The 22,651-nt window shown below is 44.4% G+C and overlaps 1 protein-coding gene across 2 annotated transcripts in view; it reads right to left on the bottom strand.

Moving 5' to 3' along the window:
- NFXL1 (nuclear transcription factor, X-box binding like 1) overlaps positions 1-22,385 on the bottom strand; it is a 100,199-nt gene extending 77,814 nt beyond the window's left edge. For both annotated transcript variants that reach the window (XM_084856851.1, XM_084856850.1), the window contains exons 1-9: positions 21,962-22,385; positions 17,685-17,855; positions 14,596-14,705; positions 9,012-9,145; positions 4,172-4,350; positions 3,664-3,825; positions 3,381-3,481; positions 1,591-1,705; positions 1,075-1,199 (exon numbers count right to left, since the gene is read on the bottom strand). In XM_084856851.1, the coding sequence (XP_084712977.1) occupies positions 1,075-1,199; positions 1,591-1,705; positions 3,381-3,481; positions 3,664-3,825; positions 4,172-4,350; positions 9,012-9,145; positions 14,596-14,705; positions 17,685-17,855; positions 21,962-22,133 (1,269 nt within the window). In that variant the 5' untranslated portion in view covers positions 22,134-22,385. The remainder of the gene's footprint in view (positions 1-1,074; positions 1,200-1,590; positions 1,706-3,380; positions 3,482-3,663; positions 3,826-4,171; positions 4,351-9,011; positions 9,146-14,595; positions 14,706-17,684; positions 17,856-21,961) is intronic.
- Between the last annotated feature and the right edge of the window lie 266 nt (positions 22,386-22,651).

Genomic DNA, 22,651 nt, shown 5'->3' with positions numbered 1-22,651 from the left:
TTCTACCCTCTGACATCCAGTGGATTCCACACAGTAAATTTTACTGAGTAAAGCTTTGCCGTTGCTGAGGAAATTTCTTCTTTGTACCTTCTTTTTGGATTTACCTTGACACTAAGAATCCCTGCTTCTCCTCCCTGTTTTGGACAGAACACAAGGGAGGAAAGATCTCTCTCTCCCTCTTTCTCTCTCAGCCGTTTTTCAATTCCCCATTTCCTTAGAAGCTGAAGCAGTCCACCACATATTCTCCTTGACAGAATCACTTCTCGCCCCATGTCAACTCTGGGACAGCCTTCACAGTTAACTCTCAGATTGCCATTTTCTTACACTCTCTCAATAAAATTCAATTTCTGGAAAAGCTCTGATCTCATCTCTGTTGCTCTTCTAAGCTTACCTTACAAGCGCAATCTGCTACCCAGACTTTAACTCAAAGTTACTCACACTGTGCTCCTGTGTATTTTGGTATTTCTGGGCCAGCTCTACTGGCCTGACAGCAACTTGTCTTCTGGCAGAAGAGAGTCAGGGTCACAGTGGGAAATGGTTCCCATAACACCTTTGAATTAAATCTCTCCCAGTCATTTGTGTTCCAGAAGGGATCCTATATTTCCTGAATATAGAGTAGTTTGCAGACATGTCCGAATAGTTAACAGAGTAGAGTAGATAGAGACATATGTCCTGAGAAAGCATAGTAAGATAACTGAATGCTCCACCATACGTAATATCATTGCACATAGAAAGCTAGCCTTTCAGGGGAAAGCTAGGCTAGAATTCTTCTCTGGCATGTTAGTTTTCTATGTGTAGGGATTTTTAAAAATTGTTTAGATGTACATTCTTAATTCAGACTTGCAGTCTGAAGTAGTACTGGCTTTAAAAAATAGAAACCGGGAGCTGTGAGGTTTGTTTCACAAGAATCCATGGAGATGGGAAGTTTCTGGGCTCAGAGAGGAAGGGACAGCCCCACTCCAAAACAAAGAAGTGTTCAGTTCCACCAATGCCTCACAGAAGCTCACTGAGAAGCCCTAAAATAATACAAAATTATTCAAAAACACATGACTGAATTGGAAGAGAAATGCTAACCTGTCTACAGATTTCACAAGGACCTCGATGGCAGCGCTGCGAACATCTATGAATCCCACATTCAAGAGCCTTGTCGCAACTGTCTCCGCAAGTAGGCACATCCTCCGTACATGGCAAAGAAAATTCTAAGTAGAAGTCAAAATAAAATTATAAAGTTGTTGCCATTTGATATACAATTGAAAAGAGCAACCTACATTTTCATGTTTCTCCTCATTTCATTTAAAAAATGATGTTGCATCAAGACATGGAATTAAGTGGGAATACTTTGCTTTTGTATCTGTGATCTAATTTAATTAATTAGATCACAGATACAAGCAGGGCTTGTGTTAACATCATTTGTGGCAATGTTTAAATAAGCTGATGCCAGTATAAGCATTTAACCAAACCGTTGCAGCTTTTCTGTAATCAGCTTATTAATAAATGCCGTTTGGATTATTTCAGTTTTACAGAGCTCAACCACATTGGCCAACCGGATGCGTGCCAAATAAGATAAGCAAAGAATAAACAAACACTTACTTGATTTTCCACACGGACAAGACCTTTTCCCAGATCGAGGACATTCCCCACAGGAGCCACCATGACAAATCTGTTCACAGGCATGATAGCCACAAGGCAATGTTTCACCACAAACCTGATGGGAAAACACATATAGCAGTTGCAAGTGAGGAACTTGGCAAATAAACAAAAGGACAAAAACCCAGCAGCAAGCAGGAAGGAAAAAGGTGAACTCTCTCGGAACAATTTAGTATATAAACCACAGGTTGACAGGAAGTAATTTAAAACCTTATGAAATAAAGCTTTGTTAAAAGTTACATTAGCCTTATTCAGCAACAAAAGATGAGACAGTAATTACTTATGACAGTAATTCTTCCATTCCTTGGATCAGGGGTGAACATCAAATAGATCTCCAGAGGGTTTGGACCAGCTCACAGCATTCCTGACCATTAGCTATGCTAGTAGGTGCTTCTAGGGGTTGAAGTCCAAAACACCTGGAGATCTACCTTCTGCCCACCTGCCTTAGATTACACTTTCTAGTACTTCAGATTTTAAACACAGAACAACTAAAGCTTTCATACTGTCACCAGCAACATTCTTGTCATTACAGCAGCTGAGGGAAAGAAGGCCTGCAAATGGGAGGGATATGGAATGCATAGGGGCACTGTGCATGCCCATGCCCACACACATTCGCAAGGGACCTGTCAGAAAGTGCCCGACTGCCCACAGCCCTAGGCTGGAGGTAGGAAGGCCGGGTACCAAGTAGGACAGGGCGCCTATACCTTTAACAGCTGTGTGGAAAAGGTGAAAAAGCTGAAAATGCTGAAATTTCCCTGCTGGGAAATTCATGTGCAAAAGAGGGCGGCCATGCCACGAGGGAGGCAAATAAGTAGTTAAAATGTTGGTTTCCACATTTTTATGCCAATCTACAGCATACCACTGAGTCAGCACTAAGTCCTCAAAGTGGTTTACAGACTTACAATAATTATAAAATACAACATTTGCTGGAGCGTATCACATCCATGATCAAGTAATGGGTATCTTATAAAATGTTTTTTATTGGCAGCCACTTGCACAAGGGTGGCCACTGACTCTAAAGAAGGAGTGAGCAACTTTGTGTTGTTGGCCTACAACTCCCATCAGCCCTAGCCAGCATAGCCAAAGGTGAGGGATGTCGGGAGTTGTAGGCCAAAACATCTGGACAGCCACCAGTTGCCCAGCCCTGCTCTAGAGCTATGGCTTAGATCCAAGCCTGCTCTTATGTGAGCTGAAGGCACTTCCACTCACAAAAGACAGCCACCCTTTCAGCCCACTTCCCCCTACCACACCACATTCTACACCATTGAAGCCCCCACCCCAGACTCTCAGGAGTATTTGGGGGGCATAGGGAGCTCGGAAAGACCCCACTGCATGGCATGGACACTTGTATGACCAAAAGCCTTGCATGTAGCCACAGCAATATGCTGGTAGTGGTGACTTGGAAAAAGGCTATTGCAAACAAAAATGGCTCCTATCTGGAGGAAATAATTCAGACAACCAGCACCTACACATACTTCCAGCTGGGTCATGACTCAGCAGTGGGGCAGCAGATGTTTGCATGTAGCTGTTGAACATATGAACTGGGACTAAAATTCCTCTCCCCCCACCCACCCCTCCACCAATTCATATCTTAAAACCCTTTGCTCCTCATGTTGACCCACAAGGTTTTCTTGCAGGCTGGGAGGGAGTTAAGTATCTGCCACCATTCTTGTAAAGCAAAGCTCTATATATTTGATGACAAATTAAGATGGCAATTATTAAAGAAAATGTACCTGATCACACTGCCATAAAGGACTTGCACAAAGTCTTTCTGCTACTTGTCTACCACAGATGCAACTTTGCTCACTGACTCTTGGACAGGGTTGACAGTCTCCTAAAAGTAAGGTGGAGTAAACGATTAGAAATTAGTCTGGAGAGAGATCATCTGAAATATTTTTTCCGATGGGGCAAGTGGCAGCAGGAGGGAAGAAAGTTGATCCTACAGACAAATGTAAATATAAAAGAGAATCAATTTGCCAAAACACACACACCCCTTTCTGACATAGCTATATCTACCTGGATGGCAAGGTTTCTCACAGCTGTGTTGTCCACATGGAAGTTTCCGTCCACAGGGCAGCTGACATGACCATTCTTTTGTGCTGCATCTCCGTGGCACAGGCTTAGCCTTCCTACAGTAACAGGTTATTGTGACCATCTTTGGACAAGGTGGACAAGGACCTAGAAAGACCAAAAGGAAACAGTATTAAGAAATAGACATCCCAACAGATGCTGCCTTGAGTTGCCTAGCCACTGCAGTATAATCAAGAGAATGGACCAGAAAACCATGAAGCTCACTGGCTGACCTAGGCCAGTCAGCACGAGAAAAAGAGAGAAAAAATAAACAGTCCATAAGTGGCAGTACCCCAAAGCTTTCACTTATTGATCGCTTTTCATAATGTTACCTGCTGCAAAACTTAATTCTCTCAACACATAGCCACATTTAAATCCACATTATCCTATGCTTTCAAGCAGCTTGGCTTTCGTGATAGCTTAGCTTATCGATAACTACATTAACTTTACATACCTGGGTGACAAAGCAGTAGGCACTTGTGTCCACACGGAGGCTTGAAATCTCTTTCACATACTTGGCCACAAGAATGGGGAACCAGCCAAGGGTCCAGTGGCGGATCCTCCACCTTTCCACAGTAGCAGTAGTAGCGAGTGGGAGTCTCGGATCGCTTGTACTCAAACCTGCATTTTGGACTGAAACGGTGGGGTGGGGGATTCATGGAGAGTCCAGTAAATTTCAACTCAAGAAGAAGATATTATTGCAACCACACTTTAGGCCAATGGTGATGCAGTCACAAACACACTATGCCAGCACAGATGCTAAATGCTAATTTTTAATCACATGGCACAACTGATACTCCAAAGTAAAGTTCAACTTAAGACTTTGTTGTAACCACACATGGAGTGAATGCAAATGTCTGGCAAACACAGAGAACATATGAGTGAACTTATTTTAGCCTGCTGAGGATAGGGATGGCCATGGTGGGAAAATCTGGCCCTCTTTGGACGCACTAGATTTCCCCAAAGCCCCCAGCTTGGTTTGCATTTGCGAGCTGCGCCGGGGGCTTTTTCCTTAAATCCGGGAACTTTTCATCCCTTAAAATTGGCATTTACACAAATTTCCCCTACAATCTGCACGTTACACAAATTTCAGCCATAATTTGTGGCTGAAAATATGCTTAACTTGTACAAAGTGCAGCCACAAATATGCTTACCTTGTGCATATTGCACCTGCAATTCTCAGGCACAATTTGCACAAATTAAGCATATTACGGTTGCAATTTATACAAATTATGGCAAAATTTGTGTAACTTACGCAAATGGTATCCACAGTTTGTATAAACGCCAATTTTGAGGAGAAAAACAGCCAAAAATCCACTTGATACAGATCGAGTTGGGCCAGCTCATGGGTGAGCTGGAGTCCAGGGGGCCAAGCTGCTGAAAGCTCAGTGAACGTGACCCACAGGATGGATTCCTCCAACATTCCTAGCTGAGGGTGTGTTGGCTCCCAGAGACAGTGGATGCAGAGAACGGGCAAATGTAATTTAAAAAAAATATTTTTTAAAGCATGGCTGAATTAATCAGAGAACTCTTCCTGACGGCTCATCATTTCCAGGTAACAGAAAACTCTCACAACAGCAAGTCAGCTGGCTGGGCAAGTCCAGAAACCATGGCATGAGCACTAGTTACTACTGCAGCAATTCTGGAGTAGGTGGCTCCTCATTATGTCAATATGCTGCTATTGTATCAGAGCCTAACTTGATCCTTGGACTTTTGTTGTGTTAACAGGCTGGGCAGCAGGAACCACTGAGCAGAGAACATGGGTTGATATCTTCAGATGCAACCCACTTAGTTGTTGTTGTTCAGTCGTTCAGTCGTGTCCGACTCTTCGTGACCCCATGGACCATAGCACGCCAGGCCTTCCTGTCCTGCGCTCTCTCCCGGAGCGTGCTCAAGTTCATATTCATTGCATCAGTAATGCTGTCTAGCCATCTCATCCTCTGCCGTCCCCTTCTCCTTTTGCCTTCAGTCTTTCCCAGCATCAGGGTCTTTTCCAGGGAGTTTTCTCTTCGCATTGTTGTTGTTGTTGTTCAGTCGTTCAGTCATGTCCGACTCTTCGTGACCCCATGGACCATAGCACGCCAGGCCTTCCTGTCCTACGCTCTCTCCCGGAGCGTGCTCAAGTTCATATTCATTGCATCCGTGATGCTATCTAGCCATCTCATCCTCTGCCGTCCCCTTCTCCTTTGGCCTTCAGTCTTTCCCAGCATCAGGGTCTTTTCCAGGGAGTTTTCTCTTCGCATTAGGTGGCCAAAATATTGGAGCTTCAGCTTCATTATCTGTCCTTCCAATGAGCACTCAGGGTTGATTTCCTTTAGGATGGACTGATTTGACCTCCTTGCAGTCCAGGGGACTCGTTAGAGTCTTCTCCAGCACCACAGTTCGAAAGCATCAATTCTTCGGCGCTCAGCCTTCCTTATAGTCCAGCTCTCACAGCCATACGTTGCTACTGGGAAAACCATAGCTTTGATTAGACGGACCTTTGACGGCAAGGTGATGTCTCTGCTTCTTACTATGCTGTCTGGGTCTGCCATAGGTTTCCTCCCAAGGAGCAAGCGTCTTTTAATTTCATGGCTACAGTCACCGTCTGCGGTGATCTTGGAGCCCAAAAAAAAAATCTGTCACAGCTTCCATTTCTTCCCCTTCTATATGCCAGGAAGTGATGGGGCCAGATGCCATGATCTTCGTTTTTTTAATGTTGAGTTTCAAACCAGCTTTTGCACTCTCCAATTTCACCCTCAACAAGAGGCTCTTGAGATCCTCTTCGCTTTCTGCCATTAGGGTGGTATCGTCTGCATATCTGAGGTTGCTGATAATTCTCCCGGCAATCTCAATTCCGACCTGTGATTCATCCAACCCGGCGTTTCTCATGATGTACTCTGCATATAAGTTAAATAAGCAGGGAGACAATATGCAGCCTTGTTGTATTCCTTTCCCAATTTTGAACCAATCGGTTGTTCCATGTCCGGTTCTTACTGTTGCTTCTTGACCCTCGTACAGGTTTCTCAGGAGACAGGTAAGGTGGTCTGGTACTCCCATCACTTTAAGAATTTGCCACAGTTCGTTGTGATCCACACAATCAAAGGCTTTAGCGTAGCCAATGAAGCAGAAATAGATGTTTTTCTGGAATTCTCTTGCATTCTCCATGATCCAGCGAATGTTGGCGATTTGATCTCTAGTTCCTCTGCCTCTTCGAAACCCAGCTTGTACTTCTGGTAGTTTCGGTTCACATACTGCTGAAGCCTAGCTTGTAGGATTTTGAGCATCACCTTGCTGGCATGTGAAATGAGCGCAATTGTATGGTAGTTTGAGCACTCTTTGGCATTGCCCTTCTTTGGAATTGGAATGTAAACTCACCTTTTCCAGTCTTGTGGCCACTGTGGAGTGTTCCAAATTTGTTGGCATATTGAGTGCAGCACTTTAACAGCATCATCTTTTAGGATTTTAAATAGCTCAGCTGGAATACTGTCATCTCCGCTAGCTTTGTTGTTAGGAATGCTTCCTAAGGCCCACTTGACTTCACTCTCTAGGATGTCCAGCTCAAGTTCAGTGACCGCACTATCATGGCTATCAGGGACATTCAGATCTTTCCTGTATAGTTCTTCTGTGTATTCTTGCCACCTCTTCTTAATCTCATCTGCTTCTGTTACGTCCCTGCCTTCTTTGTTATTTATCATGCCCGTCTTTGCACAAAACGTTCCCTTGAGATCTCCAATTTTCTTGAAGAGTTCTCTAGTCTTTCCCATTCTGTTGTTTTCCTCGATTTCTTTGCATTGTTCATTTAAGAAGGCCTTCTTGTCTCTCCTTGCTATTCTCTGGAACTCTGCATTCAGTTGGGTATATCTTCCCCTTTCTCCCTTGCTTTCCGCTTCCCTTCTTTCCTCAGCTACTTGTAAAGCCTCATGAGACAGCCACTTTACTTTCTTGCATTTCTTTCTCTTTGGGATGGATTGAGTTGCTGCCTCCTGAACAATGTTACAGACCTCTGTCCATACGGAGGTCCATACTCTAACCCACTTAGAGGCCCTCCCAAACCCAATTCAGGTCTATTGTAAATGGCGCAGAAGTCTTAGCTTGCAAATAACAAAAATCTGGGGCAATATCCAACACTACACAAGCAGACTTCAACTCTGAACGACAAAACTTCCCCTTCCCCTCTGCCCTCCTACAAACTGATTCCCCCTTCCCCTGCAGTCCTCCATGCCCTCCCCCAAATCTGCTCTGGATATAGCAAGTTGCAAGTGAGGAACTTGGCAAATAAACAACAGAACAAAAACACAGCAGCAAGTAGGAAGGAAAAAGGTGAACTCTCTCGGAACAATTTAGTATATAAACCACAGGTTGACAGGAAGTAATTTAAAACCTTATGAAATCTACCCTCTGGAGTAGATTTGGGAGATTGCAGGGGGATCCATTCTGCTAACATGGGTCTGCAGAACTTCAAGCCCACAGGTCAAATCCAGCCCTCCTGGGGGACCAAATCCAGCCCTCCTGGGGTCCCAAGCTGGCCTTCCAGTGTTCCCCAGATGGGTCTTTCCCCTGACCATCAATCTGTTGTTGGTTCCCTGGATTTTGCATGCATCTCTTAAGGCTTAGTTACTGGCTTTAAGCTAAAATATGCTGGTATTTTGGCCCTGCCCCGTTTGCCTTCAGCCCCACCCATCACTGGAATGCAGCCCCCGGGAGCATCTCCGAAACTGAATTCAGCCCTCAGGCTGACAGTGGTCCAGCACCACTGCACTAACAGTTGCCATCCTGTTGGCAGACAGATACTACTGGATACAACCCTTTGTTGTCCAAAAATAAAAAGAACAGGCAATAGCTTCGTTCTCTTCTGGATATATATATTTATATGTGCACACACATGGATACGCGCACACTTTCTCTGCGTATATCATTTCAGTGTGGCGTATAATTGTCTTTCAATTACTTCTATAAGGAGAGAAACAAGGCAGCTGCTATTTTGGGGGGTGGGGTTTAAATGCATAAATGGGTCCTGGGTCTGATGAGCTTAAAAGGATAGCTTAAAAATTCGTTAAGTGGGATGGGATGAGGAAACAGGCTCTGGATTGCAGTGAGGCCTTTGAAAACTCATATCTGTGATAAAGTGAATAAAAATGGCCAAAGTCCTAATTGGTTCAGGAAACATCACTTTATTCATGTTAAAGGTGAGACTGGAACACACATTCTTTTTAAGTTTATATGTCGCTATACCCACTCTTCTTTTCAAAAGTTATTGTTCAACTATTCCACCATATAAAAGCAGCTTTCAAAATAAAACCGTAAAAGCCTACCATGGCCATGGATAATCCCTTTTTCCAAAATCATCATCTGTCAAGGGAGAAGATATTAGGAAAAGGCTGTCCTTTGCCCACTTCTGAATGCATGGCATGTGAAATATGCAGAAACATCCAGAGCAACTCCAGACCTAGAAGACAGACAAGGCTGTGTCAGAGCCCCTTCCTAGTAAATTTGTTGATGCAGCATATGAAATCCAACCCTTAAGAGCAACCTAAAAATGCCATCCCCTTCATGGATCACTGCCTTGTTGGGGCGATGGGGCTTGCGTAACTCAGTGAAGCCATAAGCTATGCCGTGCAGGGCCACTCAAGATGGACAGGTAATGGCAGAGAGTTCTGACAAAATGTGGTCCACTGGAGAAGGAAATGGCAACCCACTCCAGTATCCTTGCCAAGAAAACCCCACTGAACGTATCACAAGGCTAAAAGATATGACGCTGGAAGGTGAGCCCCTCAGGTCGGAAAGTGTCCAATATACTACTGGGGAAGAGCAGAGGGTATTTCCAAGTAGCGCCAGAAAGAGTGAAGCGGCTGGGCCAAAGACAAAAGGACACTCAGCTGTGGATGTGTCTGGTGGTGAAAAGAAAATTCGATGCTGTAAAGAACAATATAGTTTAGGAACCTGGAATGTCAGATCAATGAATCAAGGTAAGCTAGAGGTGGTCAAACATGAGATGGCAAGCTTGAACATCGACATCTTGGGAATCAGCGAACTAAAATGGACAGGCATGGGCGAATTTAATTCAGGTGACCATTATATCTACTACTGTGGGCAAGAATCCCTTAGAAAAAATGGAGTAGCACTCATAGTCAACTAAAGGGTGGGAAAAGCAGTACTGAGGTACAATCTTAAAAATGATAGAATGCTCTCAGTACGAATCCAAGGCAAACCATTCAACATCACAGTAATTCAAGTCTATGCCCCAACCACTGATGCCGAAGAAGTTGAGGTTGATCGGTTCTATGAAGACCTACAACACCTTCTAGAACTAACACCAAAAAAAGATGTCCTCTTCATCATAGGGGATTGGAATGCTAAAGTGGGAAGTCAAGAAATCACCGGGATAACAGGCAGGCATGGCCTTGGTGCACAAAATGAAGCAGGAGAAAAGCTAATAAGAGTTTTGCCAGGAGAACACGCTGATCATAGCAAACACTCTTTTCCAACAGCACAAGAGGCGACTCTACACATGGACATCACCAGATGGTCAATATCGAAATCAGATTACGTCCTTTGCAGTCAAAGATGGAGAAACTCTATACAGTCAGTAAAAACAAGACCTGGAGCTGACAGTGGCTCAGATCATGAGCTTCTTGTTGCAAAATTTCAGCTTAAATTGAAGAACGTAGGGAAAACCACTAAACCATTCAGGTATGACCTAACTCATATCCCTGATGAATATACAGTGGAGGTGAGGAATAGATTTAAGGGATTAGACCTGATAGACAGAGTGCCTGAGGAAATATGGACGGAGGTCCGTAACATTGTTCAGGAGGCAGCAACGAAATCCATCCCAAAGAAAAAGAAATGCAAGAAAGCCAAGTGATGATGAGGCTTTACAAGCAGCTGAAGAAAGAAGGGAAGCGGAAAGCAAGGGAGAAAGGGGAAGATATATCCAACTGAATGCAGAGTTCCAGAGAATAGCAAGGAGAGACAAGAAGGCCTTCTTAAATGAACAATGCAAAGAAATCGAGGAAAACAACAGAATGGGAAAGACTAGAGATCTCTTCAAGAAAATTGGAGATCTCAAGGGAACGTTTTGTGCAAAGACAGGCATGATAAAGGACAAAGAAGGCAAGGACCTAACAGAAGCAGATGCGATTAAGAAGAGGTGGAAAGAATACACAGAAGAACTATACAGGAAAGATCTGAATGTCCCTGATAGCCATGATAGTGCGGTCACTGAACTTGAGCTGGACATCCTAGAGAGTGAAGTCAAGTGGGCCTTAGGAAGCATTCCTAACAACAAAGCTAGCGGAGATGACAGTATTCCAGCTGAGCTATTTAAAATCCTAAAAGATGAAGCTGTTATAGTGCAGCATTCAATATGCCAACAAATTTGGAACACTCAACAATGGCCACAAGACTGGAAAAGGTCAGTTTACATTCCAATTCCAAAGAAGGGCAATGCCAAAGAGTGTTCAAACTACCATACAATTGCGCTCATTTCACATGCCAGCAAGGTGATGCTCAAAATCCTACAAGCTAGGCTTCAGCAGTATGTGAACCGAAACTACCAGAAGTACAAGCTGGGTTTCGAAGAGGCAGAGGAACTAGAGATCAAATCGCCAACATTCGCTGGATCATGGAGAATGCAAGAGAATTCCAGAAAAACATCTATTTCTGCTTCATTGGCTACGCTAAAGCCTTTGATTGTGTGGATCACAACGAACTGTGGCAAATTCTTAAAGTGATGGGAGTACCAGACCACCTTACCTGTCTCCTGAGAAACCTGTACCAGGGTCAAGAAGCAACAGTAAGAACCGGACATGGAACAACCGATTGGTTCAAAATTGGGAAAGGTGTACGACAAGGCTGCATATTGTCACCCTGCTTATTTAACTTATATGCAGAGTACATCATGAGAAACGCCGGGTTGGATGAATCACAGGTCAGAATTGAGATTGCCGGGAGAATTATCAACAACCTCAGACACGCAGACGATACCACCCTAATGGCAGAAAGCGAAGAGGATCTCAAGAGCCTCTTGTTGAGGGTGAAAGAGAAGAGTGCAAAAGCTGGTTTGAAACTCAACATTAAAAAAAACGAAGATCATGGCATCTGGCCCTATCACTTCCTGGCATATGGAAGGGGAAGAAACGGAAGCAGTGACAGATTTTACTTTCTTGGGCTCCAAGATCACCGCAGACGGTGACTGTAGCCATGAAATTAAAAGACGCTTGCTCCTTGGGAGGAAACCTATGGCAAACCTAGACAGCATAGTAAGAAGCAGAGACATCACCTTGCCGACAAAGGTCCGTCTAATCAAAGCTATGGTTTTCCCAGTAGTAATGTATGGCTATGAGAGCTGGACTATAAGGAAGGCTGAGCGCCGAAGAATTGATGCTTTCGAACTGTGGTGCTGGAGAAGACTCTTATGAGTCCCCTGGACTGCAAGGAGGTCCAATCAGTCAATCCTAAAGGAAATCAACCCTGACTGCTCATTGGAAGGACAGATACTGAAGCTGAAGCTCAAATATTTTGGCCACCTAATGCGAAGAGAAAACTCTCTGGAAAAGACCCTGATGCTGGGAAAGACTGAAGTCAAAAGGAGAAGGGGACGGCAGAGGATGAGATGGCTAGATAGCATCACCGATGCAATGAATATGAACTTGAGCACACTCCAGGGGAGAGCGCAGGACAGGAAGGCCTGGCGTGTTATGGTCCATGGGGTCACGAAGAGTCGGACACGACTGAACGACTGAACAACAACAACAACAACAACAACAAATGCTAAGAGGAAGGTTTTGTTTTATTCATTGTACCTATGCTTGATGTAGAACTACCCAGTCATCTGGCTGCCTACAGCAATCACTGCGTTTATTCAAATTTATATCTTCAGCTATTTGCCACATTATCATCCCTTGTGGCTGACTGTACATGTAAAACACACTAAAATTCAATAAATCACAAGAACAACAATTAAAATATCAAATTACAGATTAAAAATAGACATATTAAATCTAAAAACATTCCTTAAAAATGAATATTTAAGGGCGCAATCCTATGGCTGCTAGTCAGCGGCTAGACGGCCATAGGATAGGTTGGTTCCCAGGAACCGACCTCAGAACCTGCACTCCAAGGTCAGTTCCCTGAGAACTGACCTCCACCCCCTCCCGCGCTGTCTCGTAGGCAGTGTGGATTGGCCCCATGCTCACAAGAGCAGTGAAAATGGAGTGTTCCTGGGGGTGTGCTGGGGCGGGAGGGGCAGAAGTGCCTTTCCAACACTTCCTATGCATCATCCGGCCTCCACCGTCCCGGCTAGACAGCTGAAATCAAATGCGGGGTGGCTGAAGTGCGGAGGAGGAGATCTTCTCCACGCTGCTCCTGAACTGCACTGGGTAGGTGGTCGCCTCCAAGTTCGGAGGCGGCCACCTATCCCGATAGGATTGTGCCCTAAGTTTCTTTAAAAAGCTGTAAAGACAGGGTCTGGCAAGCCTTCTGCAGGAAGCACAGCTGTAGGGCTGCCACAAACAAAGCCTCACCACAGGTTCTGCTAGATCAGGGTTGGCAACTTGTGGCACTCCAGATGCTTTGGCCTAACTCCCATCATCCTTCACCACTGGTTATGCTGGCTAAGGCTGATGGGAGTTGTCGGCCAAAACATCTGGAGTGTCACAACTTCACCACCCCTGTGCTAGATTTTAAGCACAAATGGAGCAGGGCTTCATAAAAACCAAAAAACAGTGGTCAGTGCTTAACAGACACATTGACCCGGTTCACACATCATCAGCAACCCACAGTTGACAAAGTGTGGATTGCTGAAAATGCAGCAGGACTAAGAATACATACTGGTTCCCGCACACTTGCCTCTCCCACTGCAATAAACAACCCTGGGATGCCCACAGATTAAACCATGGGCTCAAATTCTGGGTTGTTCATTTGCCAGCGACAAGCAACCACATTAGGGCTGTTCACACGACAGAACAGCCCACCATGGGTTATTTATCATGATTTTGGGAACTCGGAACTCTGGGTTATTTAACCCATGGTTACACTGCGGCACATGCAAGATGCGTGCAGCTGCCATTCTAAATATGCAACTCCCGCTTGGGTGTTGTTGTGTTGTGCGAACCTGGAGATTGTGGGTTATGCAAGGGTTAAACAACCCTTGCAGAACCCTAAAACAGATCATGGATTGTTCAATCCTCGTATAACCCACGCTCGCCAGGTTTGCATGACAAGACAATCCCCGAACAGGGGGCAGATATGTAACATGACAACCACAGGCATCACGGTTCATTATAGGTTAAATAACCCACAATGAGCTGCAGCATTTCGTCCGATCCCAGTCAATATGTTAATTGTGGATTGTTGATGATGTGCCAGAAAAGGGTCACTGAGTGCCAGAAAGGGAAGCAGTTTTTCTCCCATCTCTCCTACAAAGAAGTCACTCATCCTTTGGCCTGATCACTTCAAGAAAATGTCTTGCCCAGACTAGGATCCCTCTTGTACATGTGCTGTGTGTTTGTGTCAGAACTGGTCAATCAACTCATATGCAAATTTTTCTACCAGAGCTAGTAAATTCAAATGTAGCAGAAACTAGTATGGTGGAAGAAATCCCCCAAACACATATAATAGGAAACAGAAGAGGTTTGAATTCAGGCAGTCCAAGTGACAAATGGTTGTTACAGTAAAATTTCTAAGTCATTCTGAACTAATTGATCATGCCCAGCAACAAGATGAATGCCTGAATAAAAGGAGGCTTGTGTCACTTTCTGTATCAGACTTTTGAAGGGGAATCCAAAGGTGGAGCCATAAGTATACCTCTTTATATGTCCTTTCTCTCTTTGGAGATCAAGGAGTAAATATAGAAAAAATGGTCCTATGATAATACTCATAATGTAAGATACTTACAGCTTGGTTTCTTTTAATGGAAGCAATACAAATCAAGCATGTCATTGCCCCAGATTGAAAAGCATCATTCATGTACTGTCTTGTGCGTTCCAATTCACTTGCATCTCCATCTTGGAATACAAGAAAAAGATTTTGTTTATTTTAAAAAAAAAAAGAGTATATGACAATTTACTGTTTTATCTCAACTTCTAAATACGTTAGTGGACCAATGCCAAAGAATAATAAGAAGTTAGTTTGTGAACCTTTATTTCCATGTAAAAGAAGATGCATGCCATGTTAATGTTTACAGAGGCTTTGAAATGGAAACTACACATGAATCAAAGCCTCTTTCAATCCCAGTCTATAACGGCTTCCAAACTCATTTTATCTTCCGTAAATGCTGCAGAGTCCAAATTAGTGCCCCTGTGCAAAATGCTACCTTCTCTTGCTACCTATCTCTGAGAAGATAGCATATTTATTTATTTAGTATATTTATATACCACCCAATAGCTGAAGCTCTCTGGGTGGTTCATATCAATTAAGGACAGACTATAATGACTGGGAAAATAAGAAGGTCTTCACCTGGCACTGAAAAGAGCACAACCTAGGCACCAGGCGAACCTCTCTGGAGAGCTCATTCTACAACTGGGTGCCACAACAGGAAAGGCCCTCTTCTTAGTAGCCACCCACCTCACTTTAGTCATAATGCCTACCCTGCAGCTTTGGACCCCATCACAGCCAGAGGACAATCAAATAGCCTCAAATTGTTTCTGCCATAAACCTCCAAGATGCTTCTGCTTCAAACCAAGAGTATATTTTATGCTCACCAAACAAGACATTTCTATATGTTAACATAGGAAAGGGGAAACATGCTACAGAGATACCATTTCTGAACCATGTAGTGTAGCTTTTACTGCATTCCATCATCACTCTGCTTGTCACCTCCCACTGTACCTACTAAATGTAAAAAGTAACAGAAGGAAATAAATATCCAGAAGTCATCCCATGTGCCTTCCAAAAAGAGGACTATTTTAATTTGACTGCAGATCTGTAATACTTCATTTAGAAGAGAAAGTTATGTAGGTACATTTAACATCTCCACATGGTCTAGTGGAGACTTTTCTTTACCCCACTGGAAACCAAATCTAATTAGATAGGTTTCTGTTCAAGAAGCAGAAGTGTCCAAAACCTTACTGCCCTAAAATACATAATTTCTTCTGAGTATAAGTAATTTTGCTGCATTCAAGGCACATTACACAGGCTTTCAGTAGACATCCCTCGTAACAAACAACTTGGGTTTTGTTTCTTGTGTTAAGCGAATAGAGGAAAGATGCCTTACTCAAATCACTCTGAGAACCTCCAAGCTAAAACGTTAAATTATTGTTGTCATTTTTCAATGCATCCTCCATTTACCCTCTTTCTCTTTGTGCTCCATAGCATGCTCTCTCCTCTCTGCCTCACCACTGGTATATTTGAACTCCCTTTTCTCACCACTCCAGAGCATGCTCTCTTCTCTCGGAACCTCACAGCACAGTCTCTCTTCTCTCTCTCAAACAAGGGTTGGGAACACAGAGCCTGCTAGGGCCCCTGGGTGCATCCGTGAGACCTCTGCCACCTCCCTCTGCTTCTACTGCCTACCTTCATACTCACCAGAGTCTTAACAAGGAAGCAGGAAGGCGAATCTGCTGACTTCCTTCTTCCTCGTTAGGGATGCTGTGGCGTTGGGGTGGCAGCGAGAGGGGGAGAGGAGGTTAGCACAGCAGCAGGAAGGAGGAGCCGAGCATGGTAGCAGCAGCAAGGGGAAAGTGAACACAGCAGCGGCAGGGTGAGCACGGTACCAACGGTGATGGGGAGGAGTGAGCACGACAGGGGTTGCCCGAGCCTGCTCTAAACTATCACATGCCGCTGTCCAGCTGAGCTCACTGTAACACAGCTGTGGCTGCTGCCAGTGGCCAGCAGACAGGGAAGGCAGGAAAGCAAAGTGAAGGTTCCCAGACTGTCATCAGGAAAGGACCCACTATCTGCAGGATGGGGTGACAGAAGGGAGGAACAAATGGAAGCAGAGCAGGGGAACCCATACATCTAAACTCCCAGGAGCCACTCAAATCAGCGACATCAGGGCTCCCTCTCTAGTAGAGCCTTTTCCACCAGACTGCCTTTCCCCAGACGCTGATAATCTCTCTGGGGAGCTTGAGATTCCAGTGTGGCTGATCCAGGGGAGAGGCTAAAAGACATCTGAACGCCTTCTTTGCTATTCACTTAATTATGTTTCCCTGAGGCACATGCTGCTAATGTTTTGTCTCACTTACCCAATTGTCCCTTATACTCACCTGTAAGCAGAGGCCTGACTTTGCACAGACAAGCAGTGGTCTTCATCACCCCAGAATCAGCCTTCCCCAACCTGGCACACTCCAGATGTGTCGGACTACAGCTCCCATCATCTCCTGCCAGCTTCAGTCCAACACACCTGGAGGGTGCCAGGCTGGAGAAGGCTGCATCAGATGATAAGAGCCCGCTGGATCTAAAACCATAGAAACCAGACTACTTGCCTATGTTCTCCCTCTCCATGGGATGGACGGGTACAGCTCATGGCAGAGTCCCTGCAATATCAACTGCATATTTTTGTGATGTGCCCACAAAAAGAAGTGGGTAAGGGCCACAGGCAAGAGTTATTGAAAATTCCACCACAAGGCTTCCTTTCCACAGGGGAAGGGCCACATTTGACCTACATGACTTAAGCTGTGCAGGCCTGCAATAGATGAATCAAGGACCTACCAAGTATTTTAGCCACTGTGATATACTGAATTATTTCACATAAATAATTGAATGAAATAACTCCTGCTTGTGTACTTCAAGTCATCTGGCTGGGTACTGTTGGAAACAGGATGCTGAATTAGACAGACCCTTGTTCTGCTCTAGCATGGCTCTTCTTATGCTTTAATGGAATATCTACATTTTTATATTTACTGCTACACTTACACCTTTCGGGATAAACAGAGCTATATTTTTGAGCAAACATACTTAGGTACACTATTGTTCCTAGAATAAAAATACTGATGTAAGAAACAGTGAAAGCTGAGAAAGGAATATATACATATAAAAAGCTTTACCAGTTTGATTAGTATAAGTTGTAAATGTTTTGGCCAATATTTTTCCATGTTTTCCTTCAACCTCTTCATCATCGTCTTCAGATGAGGAATCAAACTGATCTTCAACAAGTTTTTTAGCTGCAGCTTGATTAGCCTTCTTAATTTCGTCAAATTTTTTCTGCGAAGCTAGCTCTGTTTAAAGGAACAAAGTGATAAGATCAACATTAAAATCAACATTGAGATATCAGTAGTCTAAAAGATGACTAATTTTTTTTACATAAGAAATGCAAAAAACAGCAAACCCTCTGTTTAAATACCTAACAATCTATGAAAAGATTTCAAGGTTTTAAAAATGTATTTTTAACATGGGTGAAACCCTGATTTTCTCTATAAATGACACAGTTTCAAGTATCTTCTAGTGTGCAAGGACAAGACAGCTAAAAAGAAGATTAGACTCTCCTCACAGTTAGTTCAATAGTCTCTTGAAACACTGCTAGACTTCTTGGTTTCTTACTACAAATCACTAGCATCACCCACACTTCTGAAACTAGGCATCTGCTCAAAATGGAAGTATGTGACCATCTGTGTGAAGAAAGTATATCAGTCACTAATGGCTTGAGCCTGCGGGCCTAATTAAACATTACATAGGAATGTATATAACTGAACCCTTGACAATCCTCTACCCTGCTTCAGAGATAGCCAATTTGGAGCAGAGAAGCAACAGGGGAAAGGGAGTACTCAGGTCTTTCCCCACCCACAGGCTGTATCTCTACTTCAATCAGCTGCTCAGCTGCTTCTACACTCCAAGACTAGATTCCAAGCACATGTTTGCAAGGACAAAGAAACTTTTGAAGGAAGATGTTTGAAGTGGAAAAGTCACAGGCAGGGAAAGGATTTAGCACTCATCTCTATCCCCACTGCTGCTTTGTTCCAAATTGCCCTCTCTCATGGTAGATTCTCCTGAAGTGGGGAAGAGAGAGCTCATGTGCATGCACACCCACCAGGATTCCTTAACATGGATTTCCGTATAATGGCTCAAGACATGCTTAGGATTCAGATAAGTATAGCAACAACTGTGTCCATACAATGGCACAAATGGCATTGGTGTTCAGTATAAAGTTAAGGTTGTCAGTCTACTGAGGAATTTAATTGACTGTTCATCTTTTAAACAAATGACATTGAAATATATTTGCATTATAAAAAAAAGTCAATATTGATGTCCTTTTGAGATAATGAAGAAACATAAATTAAGAAGGTTTAATAAATAAAATCTTTCAGTCACTGTTTGTGGGAAAGGCCATCTTTAAATATTTACTTTTTTATTCTATTCCCTATTACAGTAAGACCAGAATCAAAATAGTCATGAAAAAACAAGTATGACCTTAGTTCTCAGCAATACTAATTCATCAACTAAATCTTTAGCTGATTAATCTAGTGATTAAACCAGTAAATGTATATTATACATGTTTAAGGATCAGAATTTGAGAGTTTGTATCATATAAAAAGTCATGATTAAGAACAGATTTGGATCTTAATGAAGATACATCAACACATTCTAATACTGAAAATATATTTCCAATGAGCCCTACCAGCTTCTGACCCATTAATCAACTTATCACTCACACACACAAGTACACACACACCCCTCCTCATCATACCAAGAAATCTTTTAACTTTCAAAGTAAAAAATCCCACTTATCATCATATTTGAAAACATATTAAAGAGCTACATATAACCATAATTGGACATATGCAATCAAAGAAGTACACAAACACTGTCAAAGACACAGCTTGCAAGTACTGAATTCATTCTAGCTCAAATCAAAAATAATTTCCAGATAAATTATTAATTTCATTAAAAACCTATTGAGCATTTTACTCTGCATATGAAATATACAGAAAAAGATAGATCCTCAGTTAGGCTGTTTGCTCTACCATCAGTGTTACTTCAAGTGGAAAAGCCAAGCTGTTTTCAATGGGTTGGAGTCCTGAATTCTCTTCTGCAAAAAGAAGAGCTCCTTCCATCTGCAGAAGGGACTCAAATCCAGTGGAGGCTTCTGCTGGGGGTAGGGAGGAGGGAAGTGATTTTCACCCATTTTTCCTCCCCTGTGCCCCCCCCCCATTAAGATTTTGAGGATCTTAAACAACACCAAAAATTTTAATTGAGAATACAGCACAACTGCCTTTTTCAGGTTTCAGCTCCCCGAAGACTCAAAATAACTGTGGCTGGGCTGAACTGATTCTTTCTGAACTGATCCTTCTCCAACCTGGTGCCCTCCTGACATTCTGGACTTCATCTCCCATCACTCCCAACAAGCATATTCAATGGTTAGGAATCCTGGGAGTTGTAGTCCAAAACCTCAGGAGGGGAGCAGGTTAAAGAAGGCTGCCCCACACTATTCCAGAGGGTCCTCCAACTCATTGGAGCAGATATTCGGGGGTGCAACGGGCTCAGGTGGGAGTGGTAAAAATTGCCTTTCCCCCTCACCCGCCAGCATGGGAGTCCCATGAATGGAACTCCACTGAGGGAACACTCCTGCCAGAGCATTAGTTAGGCTCCAAGCTAATGCACATCTTTTGCTGTATGAATGTCACTGTAAACAATGGAGAAAGGCATCAGTATGATCAGAGAAGAGCAGTAACTTGGCCAAAAACATGAAGGATTGTATAATAATAATAATGTTTATAAATATACAACCCGATCCGAAACCCTGGAGCATACTTCGCTCTGTTGAAGTGAATGGAGAAGCCCTTCTGGATTTAAGAGTTCTACTTGGGCACCGGAGCCAGTCTGGACATGAGGGACAATCCTGTCATAATGGGGAGAGGGGAAGCAGGGACTTGCTACAGTAGTTAGTGATAGGTGTAAAGTGCTTTGGATGCGAGATGCTTGCTAATCCTCTCTCTTTGTTATTTAGTCAGTCAGAGGTTTGGTAGTAACTTCTCTCCTAACCCTATACTTTTCATTCAGTTTTAACATGCATCTCTCTCCATCTGTCTGATGCAGTAGGAGAGTAATTTATTACCAGTAGAAGAATATTCTCTTCAGTGGATAAAATCCAATGGTACTATACCACTGACAGAGAGGCTTTTGTTGCTGCACATGCCTCCACTAACAGAAGGGGGAGTGATTTTTGACAATTCCCCCTTCAGCCCCTATGACCAGCCAAATCTGTTCTAGAATGGAAGGTGCATCAGGGTGCTGCAGAGGCAAAACAGAATCAGCAAAAATGGCTCCCCTCTTCTTCGGGGGGCGGGGACCTGCTGGATCAAAACTTGCCCTGCAAGTGGAATGGCACCACAGGATTCCACCAAATATATTACATATTTATTATTTTACAATCTGCTGACAATATGATTTTTCCTTCCTGGATTCTTCTTCGATCTTCAGGAATTCAAACTCAACGCCATATTCTATTGGTGTCTCCAGCTATCCACTAAGGTTTACTACATCTTAACAGTTTGGGCCCTTTGCCTCTCAAGCGAGCAACCAAGTGGGAAAGTACACTTGCCTGTGGAATGTGTACACAGCCATTCAAAAAGGCTTCCTAAGCCTGTATTATGTTTAACACAGTGCAAAAATATAGCGCTGGACAGGGAGTTTACTCTCCCAGTGATGGAGATGAAGATAGGCTCTCTTAGCTCCTCACCTGACTGCCACAGATCAAGTAAGGGGGAGAGGGCGTGACAATTTTCATCCCCATGGTCATGAGAATAAACTTCCCGTCCAGCACTATGTTAAACATAGTACAGGTTTAGGAATTGTTTTTGAGTTTTCATCCTCAGTGTAACACAATGGACAGAGACGATCAAAACTCCCTGACGAATGTGCCCTGATGGAGACTAGAAGCGGGTGGGAGGCTGAGAGGAGCACGCAGGAACGTGTGTGTGAATCAAAACTTGCCCTGCAAGTGGAATGGCACCACAGGATTCCACCAAATCCATGTGCACCAAAGCGTGCACATGAATGGTGTGCGCGCATACATGTGGAAGGCATGCAGGCATGTGCATACATGGTGCATGTACACATATGGTGTTAGTGCATGCGCATGATGTGAGTGCACACTTGTATGTGAACGGTGTGGCCTCAATAGGCAAGGAGTATAAAGCATTTCGAATATTTAAAAGAACTGTTATTACAGCCATCATCGTCATTGCCCGTTCTTCTGAGAAGCGGTTCCGGGAGGCCTTTCTTGCTCCTCTAAAAATATGTTTTTAAAAGCCCTCGCCGGGTCTTCCCTCGGGCCCGACGTGGAACATGAGGCTATGCGGGGAATGGGAGGGTGGGGGATACTCACCACTGCCTCCCAATACGCTGCTCTTGCACGCGGCGACCGGTGAAACGCCTCCCACTCCTCTCGCCCTTCCCCGGCCGCCAGGTCCGTTGCCTGCGGGGATGCCCCCGGCCCCGGCCCCGGGTCTGCCCCTGCCCCTACCGCGGCCGCCCTGGCGCCAGGCCGCCCCTTCCATCCCTCTCCGTTCGCCGCCGCAGAGTCACTGCCTAGCTTGCAGCCTAAACGAGCGAGAGCGGGTCGTCGCCCCTTTCTCCAGCAGCTCGCTCGCTCGCTCGCACCGTCGGCCTGCGGGAACGGAGCGCCGCCGGGAACGAACCCGGCGCGTGAAACGGGGCGTTCTGCCCTCCTCCGCAGCTCACGACTCGCCAGCGTCAGAACTACGACTCCCAACATCCCTTTGCGCGGGGGGGGGAGAAGACAGCCGGCTAAAGGAGTCACATACCGGAAAAGGGAAGGGGGACAGCGGAAACGTGGCTGGGGGGCGACTTCCCCTTCCTCTCTTGAGCCCACGTCGAGTCATCGATTGGGCTCAGTACTTCAAAGTCAGGATACAGTGAACGGCAGAGGAGAATCGCCACTCGTAGAGCCAGGGGTGGGCAGGAAGTAGATCGCCAGACGGGTTGAACTTCGACTCCCAGCATTCCTGGCCATTGGCTATGCTGGCAGGGGCTTCCGGGAGTTGAAGTCCACAAA

Source organism: Heloderma suspectum, chromosome 5 (genome assembly GCF_057233095.1).
Source record: "Heloderma suspectum isolate Gila_16-S chromosome 5, 16-S_ref, whole genome shotgun sequence".
NCBI classification, from domain to species: domain Eukaryota; kingdom Metazoa; phylum Chordata; class Lepidosauria; order Squamata; family Helodermatidae; genus Heloderma; species Heloderma suspectum.
Note: the sequence above shows the minus strand (reverse complement) of the source record. Positions and strands in the feature narration are given on the sequence as shown.